At 43.2% G+C, this 12,397-nt stretch overlaps 2 protein-coding genes across 5 annotated transcripts in view; one reads left to right on the top strand and one right to left on the bottom strand.

Moving 5' to 3' along the window:
- The window catches only part of cmip (c-Maf inducing protein), a 51,580-nt gene extending 46,370 nt beyond the window's left edge, over nucleotides 1-5,210 (top strand). For all 4 annotated transcript variants that reach the window (XM_082540906.1, XM_082540904.1, XM_082540907.1 and 1 more), the window contains exon 21: nucleotides 1,229-5,210. In XM_082540906.1, the coding sequence (XP_082397032.1) occupies nucleotides 1,229-1,282 (54 nt within the window). In that variant the 3' untranslated portion in view covers nucleotides 1,283-5,210. The remainder of the gene's footprint in view (nucleotides 1-1,228) is intronic.
- An 884-nt stretch (nucleotides 5,211-6,094) lies between these two features.
- The window catches only part of plcg2 (phospholipase C, gamma 2), a 49,055-nt gene continuing 42,752 nt past the window's right edge, over nucleotides 6,095-12,397 (bottom strand). Inside the window, exons 28-33 of the mRNA XM_082540903.1 lie at nucleotides 9,152-9,291; nucleotides 8,904-9,012; nucleotides 8,254-8,418; nucleotides 7,418-7,506; nucleotides 7,169-7,332; nucleotides 6,095-6,761 (exon numbers count right to left, since the gene is read on the bottom strand). Of these exons, the coding sequence (XP_082397029.1) occupies nucleotides 6,719-6,761; nucleotides 7,169-7,332; nucleotides 7,418-7,506; nucleotides 8,254-8,418; nucleotides 8,904-9,012; nucleotides 9,152-9,291 (710 nt within the window). The 3' untranslated portion in view covers nucleotides 6,095-6,718. The remainder of the gene's footprint in view (nucleotides 6,762-7,168; nucleotides 7,333-7,417; nucleotides 7,507-8,253; nucleotides 8,419-8,903; nucleotides 9,013-9,151; nucleotides 9,292-12,397) is intronic.

The raw sequence follows: 12,397 nt of genomic DNA, 5'->3' as shown, positions 1-12,397 counted from the left end.
TCCTGCTGTTCTGTTTCTGTGTGGCACCTAATGCTAAATGAATGGAAAAAAGCACGCCTCGGGACCTTTATCGCTTTGAAGAGAGGTCTTATATCTGATGTCTACACAGATAAATTTTGAATGGACTGATAGATGCATATATATATTTTTTGTATTAATACAGTGAAAATAAATGGTTTTGACAAAGCCACCAACACCTGACCCCATGATGGCTAAACTGTGCTTAACTGACAGCTAAAGTCAATTTGATCATTTAACATTAAGCTGCACAATCCCTCGAGGCGGTCGAGGCAGTATCGTCACATAATAAAACTGAATCTGAGGAAGATTTTGATTTTGATTCTTGGCTGAGCTTTTTAACCAGCTGCTTAAAGCTCTGCTTTTCCACTATGTAACTGCACCAGAAATTTCCATCCACTGTTTATTCTTCCTCTCACATGGAGTGCAGCTAGCGAGCAATAACAATGCTCGGAGGGGTCATTTGTTTACTTTTGGGCAGCACATCAGCAGCTGCTAGCATCTCCTCCTTGTGTGCCTTCATAGCCTGGCTGTACTCAGCAGTGTGTTTTTGTCACCAGTGGTGAAACGAGTTGTTTTCACCTTTTAGTAGGAACAGTTTTCTTGCCAGTGATTGTGATGCCGTGAAGGGTGTTTAGGTAGCTTAGTGTTTACGTGGCTCTCGCTCTTAGACATGTCTGGGCTTGCGTTGTTGTTGTGCATGCTAAGGAGCTTAAACACAGCTTTGTCGATGTTGCTGGCTCACCTTTATCACTGGGACTAATGCTAAAATATTGACAAACAGTAGTTGTTAAAATAGTTGGTGTACTACTTCCTGTTTCCGTGTTTCACAGCTCTCTGAGCTCAGCTGCACTTATCGCCATTAAAGACTGCTCTCTGCTGGTGTTTTTCATGCAACACATCAGTGCATCTGCATCAGTTGTTTGGTGCTTTAGTTAGTTATTGTATGCCCTCCACTGAATCTTTAAGCACAGTTATGAATGAAATCCCTCCCTGAGCCTGGTTCTGCTGGAGGTTTCTTCCTGTTAAAAGGGAGTTTTTCCTTCCCAATGTTGTCAAGTGCTTGCTCATAGGAGGGTTGTTTGATTGTTGGGATTTTTTCTTTATTATTGGGCCTTTATCTTATAATTTAAAGCGCCTGTTTGAATTTGTTGCTGTTTAAATAAAACTGATCTCAACTGAAGTGTATATTGTTTGTGTTCCTCTCCAGGCCAAACTGCCTAACCTGAAGGATGTTGATGTTCGGTACACTGAAGCATGGTGATCGGCCAAGCTTTCAGCAGCCCCTTTACATGCCGAGACACACACAAGCACGATCACACACAAACTCACACATTACATCGACGCCATCATTACACCAGGAACCCTAACATCACCCGGCCTGAGGATCACCCCGTCTGATTAGACGCTTGCTATGAGGAGGAGCCGTCACCAGTTTCATCACCGATCCCACAAAGTGACACCGTCACCGGGAAGGAACTTTGTGAAACTCATCGCTCCTCTTACCTCGAAGGCCCTTGTTGTTTTTTTGTTTTTTTACAAACGACATCAGAGAACGAGAGGACCCGATGTACTGAAATACTGGAACCCTGCTCTCTCTGTCCTTACCCTTTGCCTCGTCCTTTCATACGTAGTCTCTCAGTTTTCATAATCACTCTTGTTTTTTTCCCTCTCTGCGTGTGCACCTCATAATGAAATCCAGAATCGAGGAAGGCTCCACCTCCCCGGAGCCTCTCGCTGGCGTTTGCCCCTCATGGAACGAAGGCCGGACGCAGCAGCTCGCCTTCCAGTTCGTCTTTGATCCGATCCACGATGTAGCTCTCCCGACGGACGCGGTCAACTGTTATCGAGTCCTCGCTCTCTCTTTGCTGTCAGTTTTCGGGATCAAATTCCGGCCTTTTCCAATCTTTCACTGGGAAAATGAGGTGCTACCTCAGAGAAAAGAAGACTGTGCCTACTCCTCATGTACAACTCGCGAAAAGGAGAAAAAGAAAACAAAAACGGTTTTTATCAACTTGAATTAACATATTTTTCCAGACATCTGTGCTTTCATATATTGTGTCTTTCTATAGAAAACATAAGGAGATGCCCACCTCCCTCCCCATCACCTCCCCAACGATGACATTTTGGGAGCTTTGCAGGAATGTCAAGGGTGATGGCAATATTTGGTCCTTTTTAAATTGCCTTCAGTGTGCGTGCTGAAGCTCTCCTGTTTCTATTTAATAGGACAGTTGTGTAGCAGTAGCTGGGTGGTCTGGGACTGACTGATATTTATAAGTTGTCTTTAAAACCTCTGACACATTGTCTTTCCTGGATTTCGTTGGGAGGTATCAAAGTACACAGCTTTTTGGGGTTTTTTGCATCGCATTATCCAAGAAGCCCTCGCAGGTCGCCGCCGCACATGGACGTCCATGTACCAAAGCCGCGGTGGCAAACTTCAGAGTGGACTTCTGAAATCGGACCTGTTTGAACCAGACCCATCACCAGCTGAGAGTTGTATATTTTCATATCCCCCTCTCGTTTTTGGTCCCCGCCGTGCAGGTGCTTTGGGATGCTTTTGAAGCAAAGAACTCGCCAAACGTCTTTCCTCTGCTTTGTTTTTTTTTGAGGCAAACCTGAGCGTGGTGTCGCCCCCCTGATGCCGTTTGCCTCTCTGACCCCCTGTCCTGAGCGGAGGAGTCGCAGTGCCTCTAGCGGATGAGTCACTTGTCTTTTTACCTGTCCCACGACCTGTTTTGAATCACTCTGCTGTATTTATATTACGCCATATCACGTGGATGACATTTTTAGGCTAATTCTTATCAGAGGATGGGACAAAATTCTTGTACATATTCGATCACAATAAGGGACGAGTAATCGGGGAGGGTGGGGCACCTTCTATTTGCCTGTGTACATTCCCTCAAAGTGTTGCCTGTTTGTTGTGGCAGCGTTTCATACGATGTGGTAACTGCCCTGACACACTGCAAGTCTGTCAGGATCTATTCTCCCCGTGTGCGCGTGGTTTGGGCGGATTTGTCTTGGAAACTCAAGGCAAGCGCAACTGCATCCATCCATTTTATTTATTCGTGTCGACCTGGGCAACGCTCCAGATGCTTGTTGAATCAGAGGACAGGACGCCGTCCGCTACGAAGCGCTTTGTTTCCTATTTATTGGGTGCCACGACAGGTTTCTGTTTGGCCTGTAGGTGCGGTTTGTGTACGGCCATCTTCGGGTCTAGCTTTAGGACATCGTGCTCTTTTTCATATCCTGTATGATGTACATATGAGTGTATATAGTCGTCTCCTTCCTTTCTCTCTTTGAACCATTTTTGAATCCTCGCCCTTCTTCATCTCCTCTCTGTTTTTCTCTCAGCCTCCTTTTCTTCGGCAGGCTGTTGTTGCCTTCATCTTAATGTGTGTGGTTGTTTTTGTTTTGTTTTTCTTCTTTTCACACAAAGTGCTCTGTAATCTAAAAAAACTGTTTTCAATGTGTGTTATATTTTATGTTTCTCTCATTCGATCACTTTAATCAAACATTTGTTTCCGGTGTTTTTGTTGTTTAAGGTTTTTTGCACGTAAATGTTGCCGCGTCATCGAATATGTTTTTTCGTTATTTTGTAATTTTTGTTTTGTAAAAATACCATAAAGGGTTTGATCACTATCTCACCAGGCTGAGGACTGAAATGGAGAGATCCCATCCGGCTGTTTTGTGATTGGTCGTAGCCAGGATCTACCCACGAGCCTGCTGTTTGACTGAAGCCGAGATTTAATCATTTAAACGATGGCCATTTTTTATATCACGAGTCGTATCGTATGAGGATCACGCTGACTGTGGTCATATTAAATAAAGTTGGAGATTCCACACATCAGCGACCCGATGATTCAGTCTGATTTTACTGCAGTTGTTTTTATCCCCGATGGTTTTGAAGGATGAACGGTTTGACTCTATTTTAAGAGTGACATGAAGAATCCTGATACCAATATCACGTTTATCTGGTTGACGTGAAGCCACAGCCATCGGCTGCTTAGCTCAGCGTATCAGGAGAAATGGTTACCTTGACTTTATCGAAAGGTAAAATAGTCCTTCCAGTACAGAGTTTCAGATAATGAGGTATGTGCGAGTAATCCACGAGTTTCTTTTTTCTGGTCTAGGGTCTTTATGATGTCATGCTGGAGGAGGGAGGAGCTAAAACAGACTAGAAGGGTTTTCTCGCACTGCTTCCAAGGCACACAAAGGACGGGGGAAGAAGTCTAAATGGATCAGAACCAGATCCAGATCCAGCTACGCTATTATTTTAAACATCCTTGTTGCTAGACCAGTGTGCTTGTGGCCTTTATGGGGGTTTTTACAGGGTGTATGACTAATTCCATTAAAATAAGAAAGCAGAAAAACAAACATCACCTGGTGGTCTCCAGGTTGTGATGCAGCTTTTAGGCTACAAGCAACCTGCAACACAACACTGAGCTTCAGTGCAGCGTAGCATCGTTTTCCTCCAGAGACTGTACTAGTAGGGAAACTGGCTGAGGTAACGAGCTTGGCTGTAGCTTCACCCTTAATCCCAGAGGTAATTCATCAAACTTGGCATGAAAGCAGATGAGCCCATTTCCCACAGTGGGCTGTTTTGGGCCACGCTGACTTGTCCAAACTGTGAGCCTGGGGTCCAGCATGTTGAGATGATTATGTTTCTCTCTCTCTTTTTTTTTTTTTAAGTGTTACTATAGAACGTGCTGGTTGAAAAGTACCGTCTCTCCTGTTCGGCCATGTCTCCTGTTTCCTGTGGAGCTCACTGAGCTTTCCTCCCCGTTCATCTGTCACCTTTTTTAAATAAGAAAAACATTTTTTTGTAAAGTTTCTACCACACCTGCGTCATGTACAGCTGTGCTCGAGTCTTAACCATTGTTATGGAAGGAACAGGGTCAGACAAACCTGACAGACTGAAAAAATGCAACTACTTCAACTTTATTTCCCATTCCTTGTAGTAAAATCATTTTGTTGGCAGCTGGAAAAGGGGCGCCCATCATGTTTCTCTCTCTTTTTCAGTCTTTCGGTCGCATTGATCTGCTTCTCCTGCCGAGTTATTATTATTATTATTGCTGCTGCTGCTGCTCTGTGGCTGTTGTAATAAAAATACAAAAGATCTTCAACAGGAAAATAACAACTATGATGTGAAATAATTTCAATCAAAAATAAATTGTCTGTGAATATGTTATCAACCGGGTGTGTTTTTTCTTTTCTTCATGTTATTATATCAGTGTAATGGGGGGAAAACATGAAGCTTTAGCTGTTAGTGAGAAAACAGAAGAAACACAAATGGTTTTGCAGGTGGACACGTTTCCCTCATCTTTTTGGACAGTTTCTTCTCATTTAGCTGGAGTCAGAGTCACTGCTGCTTGCATGAGATGATACCTGGACGCCACAGGTTTGCCAGAAGGCCATTTATTCTTCTCTGGTATATCTCTTCAGCCTTTTTCTCAGCGCTTGCAGCCTTTGTTTGGTAGCATCTAGAGCCTGTGTTATGGACAGCTTGCTGTACCTCATTTTGACACCCTTCTGCAACTCGCATCAACATCTTTCCAGCCTTTGTCTTCCTCTGCTTGCATCCTTGATCTTATACCCAAGTGGTTGTAGAGCAGTAGTGGTTTCAGTGATGCTGGTAGTGGAGATGGAGCACAGGGCAGTGTTGCAAACATCTCCTGTGTTGAGACGAGCTGGGGACTCGTTCTCTGTCTCGAGTCCAGCCACACGCTTCATGCTCAGTAGATGCATCTGTCATTGGTTTAGCTGCACTGCTCTTGTCTACCAGGGTAACAGGCTCATTACTTCCATATTTCTCCATGCTGTACTTCAGCCTATGAGTCTTCAGAGAAGCTGGAGATCCACAGGCTGAAGTATATTCCTTTATGGAATATGTTTTGTTAAAAATTGTAAGTGAGCAAACTTACAGGTAATTATTTCCCCAGTGTTTGATGGAGGACTTGCTCTTTTGTTCGAGGCCTCTCTACGCTCCTCACTTCAAGCGTTTGGCCTACTGCTGTCCCTGCAGCCTACTTTAAAATGCGGTGGAGCAGAAAACAATGCAATAAATACAGATAAAGAATGTCGTTCACCAAGCATACTTTATTGACTCGATTCATGAGGAAGTCAGAGGAATTCTGGGACAGCTATAACCACAATCTGCCTTCATATTAAATAGAGGAAACACTCACTGCATGAGATTACAGATCGGATTTCCATATCAAACAAACATTGAAGAAAAACGTCACACTGGTGAAACTGCACAGCAAAAAAAACACAAAAAACCACATTCAAAATGACTAAAATGAATTAAACACAAGCTCCCTGGCAGCAGAACAGCCACTGCAGTGAAATCGTCATTATTTCAGACTCCGCTCTTTAATGAAAAATAAATACCATCAGTGTAACACGATGCAGTTTGATAACAGACTGAATGCAAACATATCAAGCACAACGCTGGCTACTTGGACCGTTGTAACGGCCTCTTACATTTCCTCCAGCAATTCCATATTTCAAAAACTCCAAAACGTTAGGAACAATTTTTTTCCAATCTTAAATAAATAGAAAACCATTCGGGATACTGGAATGTTGCCATCTTCGGTGGAAAGATGGCAAAAAAAAAAGCTCTTCCAGATCACAGCTCCCATAGCAAACATTGATACTAGATTTGAAGCCTGCTGCTCACACAGGTTAGACAAATGAGTCCTCAGGAGTAAAATTTACTGTTGTTTATCTTCTTTTCTTTTGACCTGGAGAGAAAGACGGACAGATTGAGAGCAGAGAGTAACAAGTATCACAAATTAGTTGTCATATATTACAGTATATGTACATATTGCAGTATGCACCATGAAATGCAAATTAGATAATCCACCAAAAAGCTGTTTTATGGATGGAATTTCCTAATCAGTTTATTCTGAGCTCGCCACTGAAATTTGGAAGCTGTGGCAGCCTAAGGACCTCAACTGAAGTGAAGCAGGCCATCCGCTGACGGCAATGAAATTAGTCTGATAGATAGGCGGGATGTTAGCGGCAGCAAAATCAACCAAAATATCACTAAGCTTGGCAAAAGACCCGAAGACGACAGCAGCGGACGAACGGGGTCCTTTCCGTGAATAGACTGTCGCTGCTAGAGTATTCCTGCACTTTTCAGACTTACCTTGGATTTTCACCAGTGCTGCCCTTCCTCATGAGGTTGTTGGTGGGCTGAGCCAGGGAGGATCGCTGAAGGTTGCTGTGTGTGTCGTACAGGAAGGGTTCGCCCAGCTCTGCCTGCTTCTTCTTCAGCTGGCTGGAAGACGAGTACAGCTCCTCCTCCGCTTTCTGAACGATACGTGCCGAGTCAGCAGATCACAGAAATCCCGCCACAGTGACATAAACGTCGATGCGCTCCTGGTGCGTTACTCACCCCGGCCTGCTGCACACTGATGTAGACCAGAAGAGAAGCTAGCTCTAAGTCTTCACTGTAGCCGTTCTTCAGAGGGACAGAGCGGTAACCTGTGGAAGCAAACCCAAAACAGTTCATTTCCTTCATTTATTCACATCACCTTGATTTGTGTTATAACCTGATTCATTCGTGTTCATTTCGACTTTTAAAAATTACATTTTTTTTAATCTTAAGCAGTAACGATGGACCTAGTTTAGTTTTTACAGAAATACAAAAAAAACGTTGTTTTCAACGTGACTGTGTGAGTTGTGTTCCCTCTAAACTTAAAAAGTCTTAAAATGAGTCACAACCTAATTTCACTTCCAAATGAGGTCACTTCAGTGTGTGGTGTCAGTCTTTTGTGGAATTTCAAAATACTAAAGCCTGCTAAAATTAGATATTAAAGCTGCGTCACACTCAGAGTGGAAACTCCCCGATTACCAAGAATCTAAAAGTTTACATTAAAGTTTGGCCAGGATACAAGAGACATGAGCTAGCCACTGTCTAACATTACTTAAATATCAAATGATTCAGGATTGTTTCACCTCTTTCATTATTTATAATTTGAGACGTGGAGTGTCTCTTCTTATTAAAATATGAGCCCCATACAAAAAGTTAATACAGCAAAAGCGAGCACACCTGTGAGAAAACTGGTGAACGAGGAAATTAACTTGAGCTCCACATGATATAGTTCTCAGGTGAAAGTATTCTCAGTGTGCATTAAATCTTGCTTCTAAGTAACATTCAGTTCATGCAATAATGATAACGAGCACTACCTGAGAGTGACGGTAACAGAAGCTGCGTGTATGAATTCCCACCTGAGCGAAGGCCTTTCACAGGAAACGTGGCCTGAGCTAGAAAGTTGGGGTCTGAGAACATGTCCTCCTCGTTGACGATGAAGCGCAGGAAGGTGAGTTCAGGCTCATACACACTCAAGATTATGCGCTCTGAGCCTTTCCACACTGGGTTCAGACCATTGTCACCTGCAGGGGGCAGAAACGTGCAAAGCTTTAACCTGTGAAGCCTCAAGTCCCCATTAAATTAAAAGTCCCCAGAACCTCAAGCTGAAAAGAATAAAAGTTCCCGCAGAATTGCAGCTAAGGCCGAAGCTGCTCGAGCTCTGACTATTTTAAGGTTTTTCATTATTATTATTATATTTTGTGATGGACGACTTCTCCCGGGTCGTCCCGCCTTTTGCCCTGTGAGAGGTGGGACAGGCTCCAGCCCCCCACGTCCCACAATTTTTCCACTGTGAGATCGAAAGCCCCACAAAGACGAGGCAAATCTCAGTGTTGATATAGATACACAACAAACACAACCTTATTACAATTTTACCATCGATCTTCTTTCAAATCTCTAATTCCTGCAGAAAGCGTTGAAACAACGAACACAAGCTACATTTTTAATAGTTAGAGAAAAACTAGATGAAACAGAGGAAAATAGAAAGGTTGCTGGAGAATCTCCTTACGATAGACGATGGTCTTGTACTTCTCCTCTGTGTGCCCGCACAGCTCGATCTCCACAAATGGACTGGCGATGCTGCGGCCTGGCTTCGGAAGGTGCCTGGCACCAATCACCTGCAAGGGACGAACACAACTGCTCTTATTCTCTGCACACAATCAGGCCCAAAGTGCATTTTTGTACATAAGTGGACCCTGAACGTGACTCATAATCATGACAGAGGCACAGAGAGTGTGTGTGCGTGTGGCGGCACACCTTGACCACAATTTTGTATTTGACTTCCTTCTTGTCCTGATGAGGGTCGTAGCTATCCATACGCATGAACTCCGGCTGCAGCACGTAGCCCGTTTGTCCGTTCAGACTGAAGAGGGCGTTGTTCAGCTGCATGTATTTATCTGGGTGGACACAAGAACCTGAATAACTTCACAGTGTCACTTCTCCTTCAGGCAAATCCTGATAATTTTCTAACAGGTAGACTCGATAGTGTAACCTGTGTTATTTTTTCAGCTGGAGTAGACAGATATCCCCCAAAGACATGACAGACAACATAAAGAGGGCAGTTTGAGTTTAGCTTTAGTGCAGAGTGATGCACTGGCAACCCATCAGCATATCTTTAAATATCAGGACATAATAAAATGACCTGGTCCTCAGTAGGCCTTAAAATGAGGTAAATGTAACTTTAAATGAATCCCAACACGTGACACGTTGCACTGTGCCATTATTTATTGAACAAAAACTAAGACAAGGTGCTGACGTAACGTGTGAAAAACGTTGAACTCCTTGAACGCCTTTCATGTATTCTGGAGTCAGATGTGAGCCCATCAGTCCCACAGCCCGACTGAGATGCTGTGGACAAACGAACTGAAGCAACACTGTAATGAAGAGCAGGCCAACATGTTTGTTAACTTCACACAGAGAACAGGTATTTGAAAGACTGCACAGGCTACAGAACCATGGGGTGGACGCACTGCTTCTGCATGTTGGTTTAGCCCTAGTTAACTAAATAATGACACAGCGTCAGGTGTTGTTGTTCATCTCAGCTCATACGAACCCAAATGTACGACCTGCTAAAGACTAGATTTTTTTTTTACTTTGTCCTGACACTTAAATTCTTAGTAATGTACAGATAGTGTATTTTCTCTTTACCGTGACTGTAACTAAGCTCAAAAGACAAAGACATAGTGTCTCTAAACACATAATATATGGGTTTATAAAGCTATTCATAGCCAAAATACTACATATAAGTGGAGTAATATACTGAAATAAGCTTTCAGATACTACAAATAGAAGATTTCTTGTATTAATGGGATGTTAAAACCCGGGAGAGCAGCCAAATGGCTTTTAGCTAGGCTTTAGCTTCAGCCAAGTGGAAGCTAAATTGGCTAGTCATTCATATGTAAATTGGGTTGTTACCTGGGAATTCTGGAGGGAGGGGAGTGGGGGTGTGTGATTGAGGGGGTGGGGGAGCTGCTAAAAGCTGTGCACTTCCTTTTGTGTTTCATCTTGATGCATTCTCAATCATCCAGGGAAATAAATCTCCAAAAGTCACCAACTTGGAGTGTTTCAGTTTGCCATCTTAGGGAGAAATCAACACACATGGGTGTATGTCCTTTGTTGCTGAGATTTATTGATGAAAACAGTACAAAAAACCAACCATTTGTACACATATTTACAAATAATAATAAAAAGTGAGTGAGTACATTTCAACATTATACCAGTGGTCTGATTGATGCCACAATGGAGCAAATCGAGCAAAGACTGATAAGTTCGCTGCAATTTCCAGTGTGTGGGGATCATTGGTCACCAACTGCATCACGTGCTACAACCCTGGTCTACATATCACCGTTGATGAACAGCTTTTCCCATCAAAGAATTTTCCCTGCAGAATATTGCAAGTAAACCGGACAAGTTTGGGATCAAGTTTTGGGTGGCTTGCGACCTAAAATCCAAGTACATTTGCAATGTCTTCCCATATCTTGGCAAGGACCCCAATCGTCCCACTGGGGAGAGACTTTCTGAAAATGTAGTAATGAGGCTGATGGAACCATTCCTAGACAAGGGCAGAAATGTTACCACGGACAATTTCTTCACATCGCTTTCACTGGCATAAAAACTTCTTGGACGGAAAACCACCATCCTCGGCACAGTCAACAGGATTCGCAGGGAAATTCCTCAATCCACTAGACAGACAGATCGCAATGAATTCACCACTCAGGTATGTTGCAGGTCTTTTGTGGTTCTATGTTTATGTGTTTCATTGTGTGTAAAAGGGCTATGAAAATAACAATTTATCTTATTTCTTAGGTGTTTTCAACCTCTGCTGCCACGCTGACGGCGTATGTGGCCAAACGGAAGAAGACAGTCTATATTCTTAGCAGCATGCACAGCGTGGTTCAGACTGATAACACCACCAAAAGGAAGCCAAACACTGTCACCCTTTACAACAAAACAAAGTGTGGCGTGGATGTGATGGACCAGATGGTTCGGGAGTACACTGTCCGCAAAGGAACACGGCGCTGGCCAGTCGCCGTGTTTTATAACATGATTGACATGGCAGCACTGAATGCACATGTGCTGTATCAAGCATGCACCGGGACGAAGGAAAGACGGGTGGACTTCCTGGTGGCGCTTGCAACAGAGTTGGCTCGTTCTCATGTAGCTGCAAAGAAGGCAAGAAAAGAACAGTTGCCTTTGACACAACCCTCCACACCTAACCCTGGAAAAAGAGCCATGTGTCAGGTCAAACACAACTGCAAGAACAATCATGCCACTGTGCGATGTGTTCACTGCAAAAGATACACATGTGGTAAATGCAGACTACAGATACCATGGCAGTGCCAGGATTGTGAGTGATTGCTGAAAATGTTGAAATGTACTCACTCACTTTTTATTATTATTTGTAAATATGTGTACAAATGGTTGGTTTTTTGTACTGTTTTTATCAATAAATCTCAGCAACAAAGGACATACACCCATGTGTGTTGATTTCTCCCTAAGATGGCAAACTGAAACACTCCAAGTTGGTGACTTTTGGAGATTTATTTCCCTGGATGATTGAGAATGCATCAAGATGAAACACAAAAGGAAGTGCACAGCTTTTAGCAGCTCCCCCACGCCCTCAATCACACACCCCCACTCCCCTCCCTCCAGAATTCCCAGATAACGACCTAATTTACATATGAATGACTAGCCAATTTAGCTTCCACTTGGCTGAAGCTAAAGCCTAGCTAAAAGCCTACCAGCCATTTGGCTGCTCTCGGGTTTTATAGGTAGAAAGGTAGAAGCCTGGGGGATGCTAGTGTTAAATCCTCTATTATTTCCCATTTTCACACTTTTATTTCCTCAGACTTATTTATTTCTGCATTTTCATGTCCTTTCAATGTGCCGATCCTCGTGTTGCTCAACCTACAGGCGGAGGTTTATTCTAAATTTATAATTATATTCTGTCACAAATATTTTAGCGTGTTTTTGTACTTTGCTTCACTTGAATGTTTTCTTGTC

The sequence above is a fragment of the Aulonocara stuartgranti genome (assembly GCF_965226115.1).
Source record: "Aulonocara stuartgranti genome assembly, chromosome: 7".
NCBI classification, from domain to species: domain Eukaryota; kingdom Metazoa; phylum Chordata; class Actinopteri; order Cichliformes; family Cichlidae; genus Aulonocara; species Aulonocara stuartgranti.
This window is presented reverse-complemented; position numbering and strand designations above follow the sequence as displayed.